The sequence below is a fragment of the Pimephales promelas genome, chromosome 13, assembly GCF_988280905.1.
Source record: "Pimephales promelas chromosome 13, fPimPro1.hap1.1, whole genome shotgun sequence".
Classification (NCBI taxonomy): Eukaryota; Metazoa; Chordata; class Actinopteri; order Cypriniformes; family Leuciscidae; genus Pimephales; species Pimephales promelas.
In genome coordinates, this window is record NC_142781.1 from 33939242 (window position 1) to 33956023 (window position 16782).

At 36.0% G+C, this 16782-nt stretch overlaps 1 protein-coding gene across 8 annotated transcripts in view; it reads left to right on the top strand.

The window, feature by feature from the left end:
• gphnb (gephyrin b) overlaps positions 1-16782 on the top strand; it is an 88965-nt gene that overhangs the window by 14329 nt on the left and 57854 nt on the right. For 7 of the 8 annotated variants that reach the window (XM_039690230.2, XM_039690231.2, XM_039690233.2 and 4 more), the window contains exons 2-4: positions 11160-11238; positions 16232-16289; positions 16431-16523. In XM_039690230.2, coding sequence (XP_039546164.1) covers positions 11160-11238; positions 16232-16289; positions 16431-16523 — 230 coding nt within the window. Of the gene's footprint in view, positions 1-8493; positions 8730-11159; positions 11239-16231; positions 16290-16430; positions 16524-16782 lie in introns of those variants that run through there. The other variant, XM_089118925.1, reaches the window with a different exon arrangement.

The following is a 16782-nucleotide window of genomic DNA, read 5'->3' on the forward strand; positions in this document are numbered from 1 at the left end:
CAACACAGCCCACCGCTGCATACTAACAGCCACACACACCACTCCAACACAGCCCACCACTGCATACTAACAGCCACACACACCACTGCAACACAGCCCACCACTGCATACTAACAGCCACACACACCACTCCAACACAGCCCACCACTGCATACTAACAGCCACACACACCACTCCAACACAGCCCACCACTGCATACTAACAGCCACACACACCACTCCAACACAGCCCACCACTGCATACTAACAGCCACACACACCACTCCAACACAGCCCACCGCTGCATACTAACAGCCACACACACCACTGCAACACAGCCCACCACTGCATACTTACAACAGACACACACCACTCCAACACAGCCCACCACTGCATACTAACAGCCACACACACCACTCCAACACAGCCCACCACTGCATACTAACAGCCACACACACCACTCCAACACAGCCCACCACCGCATACTAACAGCCACACACACCACTCCAACACAGCCCACCACTGCATACTAACAGCCACACACACCACTCCAACACAGCCCACCACTGCATACTAACAGCCACACACACCACTGCAACACAGCCCACCGCTGCATACTAACAGCCACACACACCACTCCAACACAGCCCACCGCTGCATACTAACAGCCACACACACCACTGCAACACAGCCCACCACTGCATACTTACAACAGACACACACCACTCCAACACAACCCACCACTGCATACTAACAGCCACACACACCACTCCAACACAGCCCACCACTGCATACTAACAGCCACACACACCACTGCAACACAGCCCACCACTGCATACTAACAACAGCCACACACACCACTGCAACACAGCCCACCCACAATTGGTTTGGCCCATCCTAACCTGGAAGCCCATCCTAGCCTGGTAAATGCGCTGTTATAATAGTATTTGACCATGGAACAAGTGCACCTCGTTCATAATACTCTTAAAGGGAATGTGATTTGAAACTCTTATTGGTTTATTTCCGTTACGCCCAAACCACACCTATGAATAATGAAGCTACTTCAGACCAACCCCTTTTAAACTTGCGTTGAGCGCAAGAGTCATGTATCCCGCCGGTAAAATAGCAACAGCGCCCAAGACCCGCCCACAAAGTTACTTGCACCCTGCGCTTGATACTTGCGTTTCAGATCGTTAAAATAGGGCCCAATAGAGTGCCGAAGTCACGACGTCACTCTGTAGGCCAAAACGCGGAAGTGAGTTAGCATTTTAGCATTACGGTTCCCTCGCTCTAAAGTCTATGGGATTTTTGAATGGGTTTTTGCTAAATCGCCTGAAATAAGGTCTCTGGTGAACAAAGCCTCTAAATATTTTCACGTTTTGATCTATGACATAGAACATACATTTATAACCTGCTTGTGTTTTTTTTTAAACTTTATTGTGTCTGATTGTGTTTTTTAAAATCTTTATATAGGCCTCAAAATGTATAAATTTTGGATTAACTTGTAAAGATTATCTTGCTTGACAAAACGTGTTTGTTAAACACAGATCTTATTTTTTGCGATTTTCCAAAAGTCTATGGGGAAAATGCATTGCTTTTCGACCGAGGGAACCCATGCGCCGCTAGCTTCCAGGTTGTCCTACAAAGTGACGTCATCACTTCGGCACTCTATTTGTTAAATGTTCAACATCAGCAATCCGTGACTACATTTAATGCCCTTCCGATATTATCCTTGTTTTCTTATGGGTCTCTTTTTTTCTGTCGCCACTCCAAAGTCTTTTGCATTTTACAGCATGGTGAATCTCTAGTTGTCACTTGTGATTGTCGTTTGATCCTTTCTGGATCCAGCATCAAATTGATGTTTAATTATATCAAGTGCTGTGAGAAAAGTCTATAAATATCCACCTCCAGTCGAGACTCTTCTTTATGTGCGACGTAATGACGCAAAGACGTGTGTTGATGGTAAGGGCTTCACATGTTTATTTGAGCCCACTAAAAGCATGTTTCTCATCCTTCATAACTCCAGAACAGTGACTTTAAGATTGACCTTTGACCCTGACCCCAACAGCAGGAGATATCTAGTACTGTACTGTACTAAAAGCACCACTTATAGCATTTCCAGTGGCTTCCCCCATCAACGTCTCTCACTGAAATCTGATAAAATTCATAAGGATATGTGATGGAAAACTGCCCTAAAGAGGGCCATTGGGTAGATTTTAATTTTCATACGCCTGCGTGGGTGTAAACACTTATGCTGGCAGTATGTGTCTATGTAATGTGGTTTAAATACGCAAGAGGCATGCAACATTATTACTTGTGCTAAAAGTTAGTGTTAGTGATATGAGCAAACCCTTAATGCGATTAGTGCCGCAGACCACTGATAAATCAGTGTTGGGGTAATGCATTACAAGTAACGTCCATTATGTAATCAGATTACTTTTAAATGTTACGTAAAAGTGCCAAGTTACTTTCTTTTCCCATTTATTGACTGACAGTTCAGTTGAGAGGAATAATGTAAGTCCTGAGGCGTTGTGTGAAGACATGCTATTGTAGTTCTAGACTATATGTGAGCATTTACTCACAAACACGTCACAATATTCGTTATTTAAATAATTCATACGCAGAATAAAGGGGCGGGGCCTGGTTGAGTTAGTTAGTAGTGTGTTAAACTGCCGTTTATACATTTCCTAAACGCGCTCGAAGCACTCGACCAATCACAACACACTGCTCCAGCCGACCAATCAGAGCACAGTGTGCTTTTCAGAAGGAGGGGCTTCACAGAGACAGGAACTAAACTGGGGTGCGTTTCCCGAAAGCATCGTTAGCCAACTATGGTCGCAAGTTCCGTCGTTATCAGCATAGTTCAACGAGTCGGTGTTTCCCGAAACCATCGTTCCAACGAACATTCGGAAACAGCATCGCAAAGTTGTGTGGTTTGAACGACAGCTCTCGACCTGTGGTTAGAAGCATCGTTTCTATATTTCATGACATTTGGAAGTAATAAATCCTTATCTTGAGCAAAATAAGCACGCTGACATTCAGCACTACCGGTGTCTTTTATTTAGAATACATACAAATGTAATTTACGTCTTTTAGTTTGTCAAAAGATTTGAAGCAACGTGTTTGAAGAGTGCGCATGTGCGACCGTGCTCTACTATGTAAGAACGAGCCAAATATTGAGTCCGGTAATAAAGCAAAATAACTGAGAACAATTAGAAATAGTCCTCAGATGACATGTCTGTAATTTATATTAACAAATCTAGCGTTAATTGGATCTCAAACAGTTTCATTAAAAGTAGTTATTACTCCACCACGTGCGAAACCAACGTGGTTGAACGATACTTTGCGAAAATGGGTTTCGGGAAACAGTCGTGACTACCCAGATAGCAAACTGACATTGAATCAACGTGGAAATATGACATCGAAACAACGTTGATCTGACATTGTTTTGCTCATCGAATTAACGTTGAACCAACGTCAGACGCGTCATTCTTTCAAAACTAACGGAAAATCAACTTGAAATCAACGCGTTGTTTCAACGTTATGAAAGCAAACCAATTTTCGATTTTCATTTAGCTTTGAAGAATGCCGCGTCTGACGTTGGTTCAACGTTAATTCGATGAGCAAAATCAACGTTGTTTCAATGTCATGAGAGACGTCGTTTCCACGTTGATTCAATGTCAGTTTGCTATCTGGGTAGCTAGTTGATTTTTCCAACGATGCATCGTACTATGGTAGTGAATCAGCGAACTACGTCGAAAGCATCGTTAGCCAACTATGGTCGCAAGTTCCGTCATTACCAATAGAGTTCAATGGAAATTGCGACCATAGTTGGCTAACGACGCTTTTGGGAAACGCACCCCAGGAGTGTGTTTCCCGTACAACGCCGTAACTCGCTGCATATAACTACCATAGTACGATCAACTAGATAGTCACGACTGTTTCCCGAAAACATATTGTCGCAAATTTGTCGTTCAACCACGTTGGTTAATGATGTCATGCACGTGGTGGAGTAATAACGTTTTTTAATCAATCTGTTTGAGATCGAATTTGAGATGTTTTGCTATGAATTACAGAGGAATATTTCTCAGTTATTTTTCTTTATTTCCAGATACAATCATCGGCTCGTTCTTACACTAGAGCTCGTCCACACATGCGCACTCTTCAAAAACGGCGCTTGACAAACTAAAAGACGTAAATGACATTTGTATGTATTATAAATAAAAGATACAGATTGTACTGAATATCATCGTGCTTATTTTGCTCAAGATAAGGATTTATCGTGTGTGTCCACATGTCATGCAAACAAGAAACTACTCTTCTAACCACAGGTCGATACTGTGTACAAACTTAACGATGCTGTTTTACGAATGTTCGTTAGATCTATAGTTTCGGGAAACACCGACTCGTTGAACTATGATAACGGCAGAACTTATCCATAGTTGGATAGCGATGCTTTCGTGAAACTGACAGACTGGGAAAGAGAGGAGCCGCAACAATATAAAACATGGGGAAATGATGTGTTTTTGAACATTCAAGCTTAAAAACAAAATCAAGACTTTGCAAATAGGCCCCTTGATGTGGTATACATTTTAGTACAAGTACAAATATTCCATCTCGTCTCAGTTAATATAGGGCTCATGAAACTGCATGCACAGTTAGGCCTATCTATCAAATTTTCTATTGTCACACCACAGCACATTACCATAAAACATTTCACGTCAACAACACAGCGTTTTTACACTGCAAAAAAATGCATGTAGTTTTAATCAAAGTTATTTGTTGGCAAAAGATTGTTTATTCCTCAGTAGTTTATGCATGCAATGATTGTGTGTTTAGAAAGAGTGTTTTGGGGTGTGTGTTTGATCCCTCCGCGGACCCCATCGCTGCCGCTCTCAGAATGAACAAGGTTGCTAAGATACGCAGGGCTTATATTAGATTATCTTATCTGCTGTGTTACTATATTTTCCCCAGCACCGTGAAACCTTTATTAATTTGGAAATTTACCCAGCTGCGGAATTAAGAAGCTGCTATGTGTACAACAACGCTCTCTCTCTCTCTCTCTCTCTCTGCTGGACTGCTGGGAGCCTTATAACTCCCTCAGGTTTAATGTCGGCCCCTCCTTTGTACAAAGGCTGGGTTTATAAACAGCGGTAAGCTGCTGTAATCTACATCCCAGGGGCCTCTGGATCATTTGATACCCCACTAACCAATAAGACATGCAAGCAAACAAAGCAGTGATGTCATCTCCTGCAGAAGCCATTGGTGGAGAGCTGAGGCCGTAAGCCTTGTGTTAATTACACTGAGCTGCCGTCTATGGGGCACTTCTTTTCCTTCATTCTGAACGAGGGGAACAAAACCTTGGAAAATGGTCCCGAAGGTGTAAATATTCCCTCGTAATTAATGCATTTTATCTGAAAATATGATAATAACACAGCTCCTACATCCATGATCTGAAATATTATTCTGATTACTGTTTTAAAGTCAATTTAGGGGCGGGAATCTTTCAGTGCCTAGGACAAAACCTTGGAAAAGTATAAACATTTCCCTTATAATTAATGCACAGGTAGCCATGTTAATGTATTTTACAGTATCTGAGAATATGATAATAGCACAGCTCCTACATCCGTCCGTGATCTGAAATATTATTCAGATTACTCTTTTAAAGTAAATTTAACAAATAAATGGAGGTCCCCATTGGTAAACATGCTGATAAATCATACAGAATTATTATTTTTTTAGTGTAAAAATGCACAATGTTTCCTGTGTTGGGCAGGTTTAAGGGGATAAAATATACAGTTTGTACAGTATATGGAGAGTCCTCACAAAAATAGTACGTTTTTATATATAAAAAAAAATGTACATGTATTTTTTATACATTTCCTTTGTGTTTAATTAATTGAGTTATTTCTAAAACAAAAATGAGAAATGTTTCCTTGGCAACTAGCTGAAATAAAATAAGTTTTGTTTTTATATTTTATTTGATTTCAGTTAATAGCTTTTCTTAACCAAAAATAACACAGATGCATGCATAAAAATGCCCATAGTGTGATCAGCATGCATGGTAGAGCCAATATCATGGTAACCTTTTCCGTCTTGGTGACGCTGGTATAAAATATCACTATGATCCTATGGATTTTTCATGCAGTGTATTTGGTCAAGAACAAAAGGATGTATGAAGCTCATTTGGGATTCTGTCACCTTGTAGCTGCAGTCGGAGAGAAAGTCATTGTTCGTCCATTTCCTCGTTGTTTCCTGTTCTCCCGCAGGATTGCTTGTCATTGGGGTCTTTTGCGGAGGCATTTAAATAATATGCTTTCTTGCTCTGGGTTCAGCATTGATTAATTAATCCATTGCTAATTATCTCATTGAGAGGTTCGATCGGCTCATTTCCTGTTGGCTTTGGTCTTGTTTGCTGATCATGTTTACCTCACCTGAGAGCATCTGAACTCTGCGACTCCTGAAGGAAACATGAGAACTAACCAGACGTGACCTTGTGAAAAATTAGCATAATGCAATTAACAGCAGTCTGACATAACAAACATTTGCTTATTTCTGATATGATAGACAGATTCAAGGTGTTTGTCTATGCAAGACTTGCTGTCATGATGTTGGTGTTACTGATGGCTTTAGCTTGTGTTTCTAGGTGTTTGTTGTCATAAGAGTAAATATGAGGAAAAGTAGTAAGGCTGCATGATTAATCAAAATAAAACAGAAACCCGAGAAGCTTTAAGGTCTCCCTGCAAATTTCCATCAAAATAAAAGTTTGATGGTTTAATGTTTGAAAATTAAGCCATAAATATCAATTGTACATAAAATATGATTATTAAGTTTTTCTAAAATACTAGATTGTCTTACTTTACAATGAAATATTACAATTGAAACATTTCTTATATCATTATTGACATAACAATAAAAAAATATTATTATTATTATTATTATTATTGGTATAATGACAGGAGAAATAATAATTATTATTATTTTTGTTATTGGAATTATTATTGTTATTATTATTATAAAAAGTCATATTATTTTTGCTATAATAACAATAAATATATTTAATATTATATTGGCATAATGATAGTAATAATAATGTTGATTATTTTACTTATTGGAATTATTATTATAAAAAAGGTTTGTTATTATTATTATTATTATTATAATTAACATTGGTATAATAATATAAAAAAATATTATTATTATTATTGGTATTATAATAATGATAATAATATATTTTTATTATTATTATTTGTGTAATAACTTTTTATATACCAAAAATAAAAAGGTGGTGGTATTATAATAATAATAATAATTATTATTATTCATTTATTTTAGTCATACTGATAAATTTTGGCACAATTTTTTTTTTTTTAATCACAATTAGATTTTTCCCCCCAAAATCGAGCAGCCCTAGAAATATGGATGCTTGACTGGGCAGATAACATTAATGAATATTCTGTTATTCAAAACAGATCCAAATTTATTCAGCTTGCATGTTCTCCTGGCAGAGGTAGTACAGTAAATATTTTTTGGAGTAGCATACTAGCATACTACTCATGCTATTAATGCATTATTTAGTGTGTGTAATGTGTGAAATTGCACTTTTCAGGGTCCAGTCGTGGTATCAGTGTGCATGTGATGTGTTAAGTGTACTTACTATGAAGCACTGCACTGTGTCCTCATTCAGACTGATAACAGCGGCTCTCCCCGATCGGGGCAGATGAGGGTCGGGTCAAAGGTCAGGCGCTCCATCTCGTCCCAGTTGCAGTACAGATGGAGAAGCAGCAGGAATGTGTTTGGCATGGGGCCGCTGGACCTGTTCCCTGTCCTGGAGCCATACTTCACGGTCTTAACTAAACCCTGACCAGCATGCTCTGATTACTAATTTGACATTTAGCTGATGCTTTTCGTTCAAAGAAACTTACCGTTCCAACTTTCGTCTGTTCACGCTGAAAGTAGAAAAGCTGTGCTATATGGCTAGAGATGCTGTAGATTTTTTTTCATTCAGCATCATTACTCCAGTCATACTTTAGTGTCACATGATCCTTTACAAATCATTCTAATATGAATATTTTCTGATTATTATTATCAATGGTGAAAACAGTTGTGTGGCTTTATATTTTTGTGGAAACCGTGATACAAGCGAAAGTTCAAAAGAACAGCATTTATTTGTAATATAAAACTTAAAAATCATTATAAATGTCATTAGTTTAACTTTTGATCAATTTACAGAAAAAAAGATAAATAAATCTTACTGACCCCAAACTTTTGAATGATAGTGCAAACACCACCAATTATGATTATTATTGCAACACTCAAAATACACAGTGAAAATGGAGAAAGTTATTGCCTGCTAATCTTTAATAAAAATCATAGACAGTAAAAGAAATGGACACAGCGACCCCGTTGATTTCAACCATGGATAAAAATGCGTTTGGGTTTCCCAGCAGTTTTGAAATATTTCCGGTTGAAACAGGAAGTTGGGTTTTTATAATGTTTTTTTTTCCCAATCGATCTCAGTGTTTTCGCTTCTCCCATCCAATAAATCGTAATAAGCTTTGAGCTTTGTTACTTTTGACATTAAACAAAGTCTCAGGTTTCAAATTATGTCCATAGAAATTCGTACTAAATACTAAATAAGTTTTGGCGCTCTGACGTGAAATCTCGCTGTTGCCGCCTCAGATCAAGAGAATCAGCTAAACGGATCGTCTCTTCAGCTAGCATGAAATAAACATGATTGAACATCTGAAGGTATGTTAAAAGTTACAGTACAACTTATAGAAATCCATATCGTGTCTCATGAAATCGCTTAATCACCGTCTCAACGCGGAAAGACGTGAATAAAGCAGCTTGATGTCACGTAACGTTAACGTCATATACGTTACCTCAGAAAAGCCATTCATTTCATGCCAACATTTAACGAATTGGATATATATATGGAGAGTATTTATTTAAAATACATTTATTTCATAATAAGTGATTAATTGATTAACTTGCACACTTCTTAATAGTAACCCTAAAATGTTTTTTGATAGCATTAGTAAGGATAGTATGACATCTTTAAATGCAAGATATTTAAAGTGTAAATAAAGTATAGTTCCACTTTAGCACAATCAAATATACTTCAGTATCTTTAGTTGGACCTAAGCACTAATTCAGGCTAAAAGTACAAAATTAGTTGTTCCAATTTAGCATACTTTATATAAATTAAGTATACCAAAAAGTACAATTGCAAGGTATTTATATTAAGCACATAAATATGTGAATGTATTAGCATAAAATCAATGTATTTCAAATACATTTTGGTATATTTTCACTAGGGCTACACGTCAGCACTCTCGTTTGTTTTGTATGCTAAACAGTTTTGGTGCAAAAATGCCCAAAATTTAGTCCAAAATGGTCCATATTGTGTAGGATAGAACTGGTATAGAAACCATGACTAACCAGAGACATCAGATATCCATCAGCTTTCCTATCCGCTGGAGCGGCCAACAAAAGCAGAAACATGTTCTCCTTCTCTTGTCTTCCTCTATCTCGCACTGGCTGCATTAACATTCCTTTGAAGCCTGATTCCAGTGCAGATCATCATCTTCCTCAGCGTCCTTATCTGTCGCTCCTGATCTCGTGTTTGAACTCGTCTCTTTAGCTCAGCGTGTCGCTGTATCATGATGAAGGTTTGCACGATACTCTTTGCTCCAGGTGGGCTCTTTAAACCCAACATGAAACCAAACTTGACTTCATCTTTCTTTCTTCATTCATTCACATTGCCGCTCTTATTGTGAAGGATTCAGTGCCGAAGATAAGCATCATGTTGACCATATGGCTCATTCAGAGCCTGTGGGCTGATTGAATGAAACTGATCACATGTGTTACACAAAAAACCAAAATAGCTTTTATATAGATATATAGATATACACCAAACTTTCCAGTCCTGCACCTGCTTATATTATATAGACATTTACAGAGGGATTAGTAAATATATTATTCATAGCCTGATTTATATAACATTTTATTCTAACATCATTTTTAACGCTATTGACAGGATAACAAAAGTAGATATCCATAAATCTCTCTGTAATTTTAAGAAAGAACAGTATATGATGGTACATGATAAACCAAAATGTATTGTTTGTTTGTTTAGAAGTGGGTGTAGTAATGGAGTAAATTACCACAATTTGATACCCATGCAGAAAAATTATTATAATGATTTTTTTTTTGCTAACTTCTCAGCTGAAGTGAATTATTATTTAACCTTTACATTACTGTTGAACCATCACTGTAAAAAAATATTGTTGGTTCAACTTAAAAAAGTAAGTAACCTGGTTGTCTTCAAATTTTAAGTTCATTGAACTGGAAAAAGTGAGTTAATACAATGAAGGAGAATGATTTAATCATCAGAACCTCAAAATTATATGTTATCTGAACTAAATAAATTATTTAAGTTGATTTGACAAAAGAAAAAAATGTTGTGATTACTACACTGTAAAAAATATTGTTGGTTTAACTTAAAAAAAGTAAGTAACCTGGGTTGCCTTAAAATTTTAAGTTGATTGAACTGGAAAAAGTGAGTTAATACAAAGAGGGAGATTAATTTAATCATCAGAAACTCAAAATAATAAGTTATCTCAACTAAATAAATTATTATAAAGTTGATTTGACAAAAGAAAATATGTTGTGATAACAAATCTTGAAAATTTTTCTTACAGTGTGGAATTAATAAAAATGTACAATAGTAAGAGCTGAACTGTTGCCTCATTTATCCAATTTCCAACACCATGGAGAAAGTGGGCCGGTCTTGGGCCTAAAACTCCCGGGCTGAAAAGTGGCCCCACTCCGGCCCTTCATGGTAGTGAACATACCTCATACACTGTAAAAAATATTGTTGGTTTAACTTAAAAAATGAAGTAACCTGGTTGCCTTAAAATTTTAAGTTCATTGAACTGGAAAAAGTGAGTTAATACAATGAAGGATATTGGTTTAATCACCATAAACTCAAAATATTATGTTATCTGAATTACATAAATTATTTAAGTAGATTTGACAAAAGAAAAAATGTTGTGATTACAAATCATGAAAATATTTTTTTACAGTGATCTGCTCATTGAATGAACAATATCTACTGTACCTTTATGTAAACAGCATTTATAACCTTGTTTTCTATCATCTCTGTTTGTGTTGCAGTAAGTGACAGCTGCTTTCGCAATCTCGCTGAGGACCGCAGCGGGGTCAACCTCAAAGACCTCGTGCACGACCCTTCCTTGTGAGTGACCACCACAAAACACACACATTTTTCACTTAAAGCGTCTCCCTTGATGCTTTTCGAGTTATTTAAATCTTGCTATTGTAATATTTGTATTTCTGTAACGCGCTGAACGGCTTCGGTGGCCTGTTAGCTTCACTGCTCATATGATGAGACGTTCACGTCATGCTAATCACTTAATGCTCGTCAGGAGTTCAGGCTGTTAAACATGCAGAACATGTGCTTGCATTGAACCCTTGATGGATATTAATGTCAGAACGACTCAATGTCACACTGCGCTGTAACTGTAATGAAGTGTCATTGTACATGAATGAAATGTGCGAGATGCATATCAAACAGTGCAACCACATCCAAATACACACAGAAAATCACATTATCTTATACTTTATATATCAACTCTTTCCTTCCGTTTTTCACTGTTTTACGGTAGGGGGCGCTATTACGCATCTCGTTAAACGAGTACAGAATATCCTGATCAAAACACAGGCGAAGAAGAACGATATCATATGTAAAATAACGTGAATATTAACATGTAAATGTCATACGGCTTCAGAACGACATGACCGTGAATAAATGACAGATTATTAATTTTTTTGAAGCAAAATATCCCTTTAAGAAAACTGGCCCTGAAACACTGTGCTTCCCTTGTAATGAATTCAGGAGGAAGTGTTTGGACGGGCTGTCAGGTGAAATATAAACCCAGGTGGTTTAGCGGAGAGCGAGATGACAGACTGTCAGATGAAGCGGATGTGTGTTAAGTGTGAACGCTGCAGGAGAGACGGCTATCAGACGAGGACGGGTCGCGTTGTCCTCACGCGACTGCAAACTAATTGGTGGCACTAAAAATAGCCCGTGAATAAATCAGATCGGTGGCATGTGGCTCGTCTTACCCTGACCCTGGCTTGTTAGAGAGAGTTCAGCTGACCTTGAGCATGCTTTGAGGAAATTAATCTCAATTTGCATCTAAAAATCTAAAGAAAAAAATGTTTCATCATATTTTGCATAATGAAAATGAATTTTTAAGACCAATAAAATATAATATTTTGCAGTTTTACAATGAAGCAAAACAAAAAAAATCACCTATTTTTGTAAATGAAATATTGAAATGCTTAATCATGTTTTTGCACTTTTTGTATAATTAAACACATGTTTTATTACATTTTTATAATAGGAATATTTGTATTTATTACTGAAATTTTAAACATGATTTCACTCTCTATAATTAAACACGTTTTTATTTAACTCTAAAAAGTTTAAATAAAAAGTTTATTTAACTTTTTTTTTATTTAATTCTAAAAAGAATAATCTTTTTGTTTCTTAATAAAATTGCTCAAACAAGTTTTGCACTTATATTTTATAATATTTTTATATTTTATAATATTTTTTATAATACATTTTTATAATAATATTTTAAAAAATGTACATTTTTTAAAACATTAATAATGAAATATTAATCATGATTTGCATTTATCATGTAATTAAGCACATTTTATACATTTTTTATAGTAATACAAACATGATTTCACTTTCTATAATTAAACACATTTTTATTAAATTCTCAAAAGAATAATCTTTTTGTTTCTTAATGAAATTGCTCAAACATGTTTTGCACTTATTGTATAATAGTGCACATTTCTATTACATTTTTATAATAATATTTGTTTATTAATAGAATATTAATCATGATTTGCATATATTGTGTAATTAAGCACATTTTATACATTTTTTATAGTAATATTTGTATTTATTACTGAAATTTTAAACATGATTTTCACTCCCCCGATAATTAAACACATTTTTATGATTTGTTTATAATAGTAATATTTTTGTTTTATTGCTCAAACATGGTTTGCATTCATTGTATAATTAAGCATTTTTTTCTAATAGTAATATTTTTATCTTAATAAAATATCAAACATGATTTGACTGAAATTTTGAACATGATTTTCACTCTACCTTTAATTAAACACATGTTTTATTAACTTCTCAAAAGATTTATCTGTTTGTTTCTTAATGAAATTGCTCAATATATAGTACAACAGTGCACATTTCTATTACATAATATAATTACGTTTATTTTACATATTTATAATACTATTTTTTTTTGTTTATTAGTTAAATTATTGTTAAATTAAGCCAATTTTTCCTACATGTTTATTATAGTAATATTTTAATTTATTAATGAAAGGTTCATGGTATGCAGCGACTCATCCATACTTCAGATGTTCAGTGCAGTAAGCATGTGAGTGTTTTCAGGTAGGGTCCCAGCGTCCTCCAGCAGTGCTTTAAAGTGCGCCGAAAGCCATCATTCAGCACAAAGGTGCTCCATTATTAATGAAATCACAGCAGCAGATGGCCTTGGTTTGGGAGCTCATCCAGAAGTAAAGCTGGGTCACAGATGTGTGCGACGGGATGCGTTCTCCTCCTCTGGCACACGCTCTCTGTCTTTCTTTATTCATACCCTGAGGAAGGCGGCGAGGCCAGGAATGATGTTTTTAAGTGTGGCAGGGTCTATATGACAGCAGGGTTCGATTAAACAGTCATAACTCTTCCATTAGACAGAGAAAGACACGGGCAACGATTCTGGCAGGGAAAAGTGCAACTGTTTAACTGTGCCAGAAATATCACTGGAGTCCTGTCGGCAAGGGAGGATGTCAGTACCTCGAAATGTTTTAGAGCGTTTGTGTTTTCACTATAGGCACTTTTCCTTGGCATTTCTATAAATGGACTTATTAACATGTAGCATGTTGTTGCAATCCCGCTGGTCACGATGGTAAGATGCCTGTGTTCGCAACGTCAAACTATCATACTTCAAAATAAAAAGTATTTTTTTTAAATCACTAATCGGAAAAAAAGTCATGGATTTGTCATCCATGACTTCTAGTACTCGTAAATAGAGAGCTATTTAGTTTAAGATTTGTTCATGTTTTTGAACATTCTGTGCATCAAAAATACAGTAAAAATTGTGAAATATTATTACAATTTATTATAACTGTTTTCTATGTGAATATATTGTAAAATTTAATTTATTTATTTGATACAAAGCGGAATTTTCAACATCATTACTCCAGTGTTCAGTGTCACATGATCCGTCAGAAATCACTCTAAGATAGACATTTTCTTCAGGATTCTTAGACGAATAGCCTAGAAAGTTCAAAAGAACATCATTTATTTTTAAAATTGAATATTTTTCAACATTATAAAAGTCTTTTGATCAATTAAACAAAAATACTCTTTAAAAAAAATGCACTGACCCAAACCTTTTGAACTCTAGTGTGTAACAGAAATAGTAAAATAAAATAAAAAAGTATGCTATTCTGATTTCATCCACTGTGTGAGATACTGTATCCCATAATGCACTTCCATTGACTGTATCTGCCACACATTTTAGAATCTCCTCCTTGACTTTTATTAGTTGAGACATGTTACGCATCACTCTTGAGCTTTAGCATGAGCCAATGAGGTTCATTCTCGTGTTACGCAGCACGTTTGCCAAGATGTGTTTTTCTCCTTTTTGGAGCCTGAAAAGTTTGCATGAAATGAGAGTGAGTATGATGACAGTATATTTATTTTAGGGTAACTTTACTGCACATTTAAAGAGAGAGAGAGAGGTGCTGAAATGAAAGCACAGGTATCTCACTTTAAGCAGAATAAACCTCAGGCACGTTCTGTTGTTCATAAACGAGTTTTCCACACGTTCAGGACAGGCGCACTCTCTGAGCCCAAACCGTGTGTCTAAAGTCTAGCATCACAAATGCTCTGAAACACACAGAGAGAGAGAGAGAGAGAGAGAGAGAGAGAGAGAGAGAGAGAGAGAGTCGCTGCCACCAGAGGCTGTAGTCTGAAGTGGTTTCCTTGGAAACAGAAGAAAAGATCCAAAGTTATTTGCTATTAGTATAATGTTATTTATGCAAAGAGTGAAGCCAATAACACTCGAGGGTTGCTGTGTTTTACCTGACAGGTGTGACTGTTGCTCTGCATAGTGAGGAGTAAAGTATGTTCAAAAGAATCAACCTCGTCATATATATTAAATGGAAATAAAATGTGTTTGTGAAAATGTGATTTTTGAGAACATTAAATATAATAAAAATAAAAATAAACTTTTTGTAAACGGGGAATAAAAACTTTCAAATTGATTTAGATAATCATAATGCCCTACATTTATTCATCTATTTTCATTTTTGTTAAAGTTAAGCTAAAGTTTTGTAATATATATATATATATATATATATATATATATATATATATATATATATGTTGACATGTTATATGACATGTTTTATATATATATATATATATATATATATATATATATAGCTCATGGAATGGACAGATTAGCACCTAAAATGTACATATTAGCCCCTAAATGTACATATTAACACTTAAAATGTACATATTAGCACCTAAATGTACATATTAACACTTATAATGTACATATTAGCACCTAAAATGTACATATTATCACATAAAATGTACATATTAGCACCTGTACATATTAGCACCTGAAATGGACAAAAGTTTACCTTTTGAAAAGGTACAGCCCCAGTGACAGCTTTTGTACCTTTTTTCTGAGAGTGTATATATATATATTTATATATATACAATTGTAATGTAATTTTTTTATTTATAAAGAGGTACATGTTTTGGTCACCTGGTGTGTGTGTGTGTGTGTGCGCGCCTAACTGCAGTCACAAGGAAATATGATGCTATAGTTTCCTAAAAATAACATGCACACAAAAGGGGAGAAGGGAAAAGAGACCTTACATAAGACCTGTCTGCTGCTCTACACCTTCTGCCTCAAGTGCTTTTCTCCTGCTCGCCCTCTCTCTCTTTCGCACACACACATAAACCCCATCTCTGTTTGTCCTAATTCTTGATTTGGCCACAGGATGGTGCCATGCAATAAAATATAGGCTTGATAGATTTCTACAAACACATCACCTTTATGGCCCTGTAGGTCTAGTTGTTCTCAAACTCTGATCTTGGTTTTCAGGCTTGGAGGAACCATCTCGGCTTACAAAATCGTTCCTGATGAAATTGATGAAATCAAGGTATGTATTTTTAAAGAATTACTAATAATTGATCAAAAGTGACAGTAAAGACGTGTATAAATGCTTTACTTTCTATTGATGTGCCAATGTACTGTAAATGTGTGTGTGTTTATTGATGTGTGTTTCTTTTGTCTGGTTCAGGAGACGCTTGTCGACTGGTGTGATGAGAAAGAGTTAAACCTGATTTTGACCACAGGTGGCACAGGCTTCGCTCCACGAGATGTCACACCTGAGGTGTGTGTGTGTGTGTGTGTGTGTGTGAGGCGAGAGTCAGATGTGTGTTCCTGCCTTAGATTTTCTCTTACAGACCTGAATAACACACACTACAAAGCTGTGATCACTAGCCAAAATGAACCAACTACCATCACAAGAGCACTTCCAGCGCTCACACTAGTCTAGATCAGATCCTGATCTCAGCTCATCTCCTCTTTATTGATGTGACCTACTGTATTCTCGTCAGATATGCTGACCAAAGGTGAGCATCTGAGCTCTG